Genomic DNA, 5281 nt, shown 5'->3' with positions numbered 1-5281 from the left:
ATATATATATATATATGAATACAAATACAATCACAAAATATTGTTTTACATGTTCACACCTGTATTTATTGATCCAATGGATGGTACCATACTAGAAATGCCAGTCATAGGAGCAACCATTCCTGCATTAACCATGCCTAATGGTTGCGTTGGCATTGGTTGTGCCATATTAAAGGCAGCCATTGGTACAGGAGTTGTGTTTAAAGGGGCGATAGGTGCTACTGATGGAATACCTAATTAAAAATTGATAAGTAAAATTGAATGATAATTTATGTATTTCTACTTTAATATTCTACTTTAATATTCTACTTTAATAAAAAGTTTATTCTTATTTTTTACCTATTCCAGGAGCAGGTATCGATGGGGACGCAGAAACAACTGCAGGACCGACAGAAGTTGTAACTTTCATTGGCGAGATTCCTGTAGGACTATTTGGAAACGAAGGTGGTGCTGGTTTTGGTGGCGGACCACCACCTGTTGTTGCCGTAAAATTATTTCCTGAAATAATTCCATGTAATTATTATTATATTTCAATTAATATATCAGACAATAATTATAAATGTCTGATTATTTAAATCTAAGCGACATTCATTACTTTTGTTCGGTAAATTACATGACAAATACAAAAAAAAAAGGAGACAGATTAATAAGCGCGAGCAAGAAGATTGTGCGAGTATTTTAATGCTCTTTTCCATAGCATGTCAATATTGGGTAATGTAATAAGAAAAATTGTGTTAATCATAAATAATACATATTGAATTTGTGGTTTATTTAAACATACCGAGATTTGTAGGTGGTGCAGGTCTTTGCGGGGGATTACTGGTTGTGGTATTAAGAGGAGGCGCGATTCCTTTTTTTGCCGCGTAAAGTGTAAAGTATTATTAACAAGTTGTTAAACAAATAGTAAAACAGTTGTAAAACGAAATGCAAATATAATTGAAGTATATAAACGGTATATAAGTATAACCTCTTAAGTGGATGATAAGTAAAAGGCATATCATCTCAACAAATAATAATTCTAATTCTACTATTAGAAAATTACATCACTATCTTTTTTTATTTACATAACCAAAATTGTCAAAACGTTTATTTTTATGTTCAGGCATTATAAAAACTTTCCTTTTATGACTTTTTGTGTAAAATAATAAAAAATTAAAGTGATATGTATACAAGTGATATGTATAACAATCAAGATGCAGATGAATTTTTTTCATAACTATACAAAGAAAAATCTATTGTCGCAAAGTCCAACACATACCTACATGTGTAATAGTAGTACATAAAAAAATAAATTTGTAGTCTGAGCAAAGACTTGTACTTTTAAAAGCTCTTGCTGCAACATAAATTTCCAAAACAGGCGACATCAAAAGTATAAACTGTGCATCTGTTTCGTTTATTTAAAAAATCATAGTTATTTTACACATAAAATTGTACTATAAATAAAGTGAGAGATATTTGTGAAGACATTCCAAAATCATGTATAGTACAGTGAATACAATAATTAGAAAGAAAGTTTGCTTTTGACATTACATTGTAATGTAACTAATGTTTATAATAATCAACAAATAAAATAGGTTGAAAATACATTTTAATAAAAAGATTTTCAAGCAACAAAAATTTGCTTCAAGAAAAACAAAACAAACTGACCTATAAAAATACACAATTCAGTACTATTAACATACCCACAGAAGGTGGCGCGGGTCGAGCGGGTGGCTTAGACGATATATGAGTTGTGGCATGTGTGCTTGGAGCCACAATCTGTCTATTTTGTTGTAATGCTGTGTAGTATGATGAATAATGAATAACACAGATCAGTTATGTCTGATAATTAATGTTTCATGACTAAAGTAATAATTGACAATGATATCAATTCAATGTATGAAAATGATGGATATTGATATTGTATAATAATATAGGCTCATTAAATATCAATGATATATACTCATGTTTGATACATTTGAATGAATCTAATAAGCGGCGAATATCTGAGCAAAGGTGTATCTTTTGGATGCTTATAGACGCTTATAAATCTCTTATAAATCGAAATTGTTTTTTACTAGTTGAGAAGGTATCACATAAGCATCTACTTGACAATCGTCGATCAAAAGATACAGAAAGATAAATAATAAGAAAAAATCATTTAATGATATATTACCTATAAGAGTATTTCCAGTCGTGGGTATCGCGCTTGCAATAGTTTGAGATACTATCGGTTGATGTCCACTTAAATTTACTAGAGAGCTAACATTATTTGAAGCGGTAGAACCATTCGGCAATCCAGTCAGGCTAGTGTCGCCTAAAATGTCTTGCAATGAAATTTCACATATCTTGTGCATGTATAATTTTTACTTACCGGATGACAAAGACTTCAAACTCTGTACAAGAACAGGTGGCAGTACTTTGGGAATTTCGAAACCGCGCAGTTTCAAATTGATCAATTTGCATGCAATACTGAACTCATTTATATCCATTTTGCCATCTGCATCTGTGTCTGATAATGCCCTATAAAAAACAAAGGATCAGGAAATGTCTTGCAAGGTAGATTCTAGACATTTCTTAAGTAACATCTTTACCATATCTGTCCGAGAATAGCAGGCTGCAGTTGAGATCTAAGGAGGAATCCTTTTGCCTGTTCACCAGTGACAATTCCATTGATTGGTTTCAATGAATCGAATTGTTCTTGATATCTCAATCTTTCTCTAGGCTGGATCACCCAGGGGTCCATACCTGCGTATTAAATATATTTAGAATAAATGTACTGCATTCTCTGTGTGATAAAAGATCTATTCTTTTCCAAAATGTTCTGAATTAGTGCAATAAATTAGAGCAAAACAAACTATATCTGTTTCATTCTAATTTATTGCACCAGTTCAGAATGGGGATGGAAAAAGAACAGATCTTCTGTTACTCATTTATTATATAAAAGTATTGTGTAAGACTTCTGCCTAAGCCTGTCTGTATTAGAAAAAGCTTTTAAGTTACAAGATAAACTACTTCAAAGTGAGAAATATATCAGGCATGATAATATATACAACAGACCACATAAGTGATAACATACTTTTAGCCTGGCAATAATAAACGAACAGATATCAACAATAGATGATAGTTTAATAAGTTAGTATAAGTAAAATTCACCTGGAGTCTGAGGAGTGGACATTTTGGAGAGAGTGATATCTGCTGCACGGTATTCGAGACAGTATCACGTTAGAACCTCGCGTCTCTTGCAATCGAGCAATTAGTGGCGATAGTTCACGCCTTCAAGGTTAGCTTAGGTTAGGTCACGGTGATCGATCCTCGATGGCCTCGCAATGATGGGATTTATCTGGTAACGGAGAAATCAAGTCGGGGGATAAAGACCAAGGAGTCGAGCCGTGATTTCTATTTACAATTCGGATAACGATGTTGTACAACGGCGGGGCCACGGATCGAAGGAATCCCGAGATATCGAACGCGTTAGTTCATCCACCGTAGAAAGAATAAAAGTAAGATGATCTTATCGCAGGTATGCGAGCAAAGCGCTGACGTTACCGAATCTACGAGAGCCCCGTGCGTGACCCATTCCTATGTTGCGAAACGTTAATCGTAAACCACCCACCACCCGTCATTGAGCGACCTACGATCCGCCGTTGTCCATCCGTTGAGTCTACCTGGGGTGTCAAGTCTATCTCTCTATTCTCGCGTTCCAACTGTCAATCACGCGTCGCCTCCCGTCGTCTCGTCTCCCGCGTGCGCGGCCGATGAACGATGAACGACGAAAGAATCGATCTTCCCTCCCCGCGCAGGGGAGAAAGAGGGACGGGAAAATCTGTCGCGAGAAGCTACCTTGACGCGAACGGGTCGATCGGGAGAGAACAAACCCGAGCCGATCCACGACGAGATGACCACCACTGACCACCGCTAACTCACCCAGCTCGCGACCATTCGTGCAACTACTCGCGCACGTCACTTTCACGAATGGTCGGTCGCTTTCGGGACTCTTCGGCGAGAATCGATATCCCGCCTCCAAGACTGATTCTTGCGATCTGCGTGAAGATCGTTTGGTTTCCCGTAAGAGAGAGAGAGAGAGAGAGAGAGAGAAAGAGAGAGAGGTTCGGGCGGCGATACTCCCTCGAGTATGTGTTGCCGGAAGTGCGGTCTCGTCGTTTAGAATGAGATTTAATTGCACACGATGGTACACGAGGGGTAATCGCAAGCAAGTTTCGTCAACTGTGACAAACGTCAGAGCGTTCCATTTGAGTCTCCCCGATTCCGGAACTATCCGGAGCGCACTTCAGATCGTAGCGAAGGTTCGACGCGTTGAGGGAATTACAATCTGATCGAATATCATTTGAATTCTCGTCAAGTACTTTCTTGCTGTGCAAGCAAAATGAATGAATATCAATAAAATATTGTTATATTTAAATTTATCAAGCCTTTTCACAGCGGAAGGCAATTAATGGTTAAACGCGGTCGAGGCCTATATACCGAACGGTGATACCAAATTACGAGAGTCCGACAGGCTATGCGTCCTTGGCGATAATAGGTATTCTTCCACGCGTGCATATGTATGTACATACGTGGCACACGAGTTGGAAATTGCGGAGCATTGAAGAGCCACCAGCAGTCAAGCCGGAAACACGAGCGTTCGCGAATGTTCGCGAATCGGCGGCGGATCAAGATCGTTACACGTAAAAAAAGATTTTAGTTGTTACCATTTTGTTTGCAAAGTAAATCGACCAATCACAGTCAAAAGTGTGGTCCTACGTTTTAGAATGCTGGACCAGGATTGGTCGATATGCTTACGATCTTACGGTTACAGTTAAACATTTTTTACGTGCGATGGCTTTTACGGAGCGCGTAAATCCCCGCGATTTTCGCAGTACTATCGAAATCGTTGTTTTTGAAATAATGATTGCTTCTCTCTTTCCTCCTTTTTTTTCTCCCGTGATGAGAAATTTCTCGTCTCTTTCTCTTTCCATGTTTCCTGATAACACGACAGATAGCCTTCGCTATCGTTTTTTTTTAAATCGCCTTTTAAAGAAAAAGTGTCGGTCGAATCGATAAGTGCATGTTATTCGTTATAACAGGATTTCTTTCTCGTCGATAAACTCGCGGGCCCGAGAGGGACCCGTCTAATGATATAAATGTGATCACGACACGCCGTTAGAAACGTCATTTATTGAAGCGTTTCATAATCAAGTGGCGACCTTCCCGTCGGCGACATTGGCGTCTTCGCTGTTTTTTGTAGAGACTATCGTCTGGAACTCGGAAAAATTACAGGTATCGCTGATTAAGGCGAAAC

The 5281-nt window shown here is 37.9% G+C and overlaps 2 protein-coding genes across 4 annotated transcripts in view; one reads left to right on the top strand and one right to left on the bottom strand.

The window, feature by feature from the left end:
- Window positions 1-3909, bottom strand: part of LOC108692084 (intersectin-1) — a 23009-nt gene extending 19100 nt beyond the window's left edge. Inside the window, exons 1-9 of one of the 2 annotated variants that reach the window (XM_018200201.1) lie at window positions 3648-3909; window positions 3136-3322; window positions 2574-2727; window positions 2354-2502; window positions 2156-2296; window positions 1683-1778; window positions 782-850; window positions 340-498; window positions 60-233 (exon numbers count right to left, since the gene is read on the bottom strand). In XM_018200201.1, coding sequence (XP_018055690.1) covers window positions 60-233; window positions 340-498; window positions 782-850; window positions 1683-1778; window positions 2156-2296; window positions 2354-2502; window positions 2574-2727; window positions 3136-3157 — 964 coding nt within the window. In that variant the 5' untranslated portion in view covers window positions 3158-3322; window positions 3648-3909. Of the gene's footprint in view, window positions 1-59; window positions 234-339; window positions 499-781; window positions 851-1682; window positions 1779-2155; window positions 2297-2353; window positions 2503-2573; window positions 2728-3135 lie in introns of both variants that reach the window. The other variant, XM_018200199.1, reaches the window with a different exon arrangement.
- A 706-nt stretch (window positions 3910-4615) lies between these two features.
- The window catches only part of LOC108692098 (organic cation transporter protein-like), a 19388-nt gene continuing 18722 nt past the window's right edge, over window positions 4616-5281 (top strand). The window contains exon 1 of one of the 2 annotated variants that reach the window (XM_018200231.1): window positions 4616-4667. The gene's annotated coding sequence lies outside the window, so the exon portion shown is untranslated. Of the gene's footprint in view, window positions 4668-4698; window positions 5260-5281 lie in introns of those variants that run through there. The other variant, XM_018200228.1, reaches the window with a different exon arrangement.

This window comes from Atta colombica, unplaced genomic scaffold (assembly GCF_001594045.1).
Source record: "Atta colombica isolate Treedump-2 unplaced genomic scaffold, Acol1.0 scaffold58, whole genome shotgun sequence".
NCBI classification, from domain to species: Eukaryota; Metazoa; Arthropoda; class Insecta; order Hymenoptera; family Formicidae; genus Atta; species Atta colombica.
The sequence above is the reverse complement of the archived record's forward strand: the minus strand, read 5'-3'. Positions and strand labels throughout refer to the sequence as shown.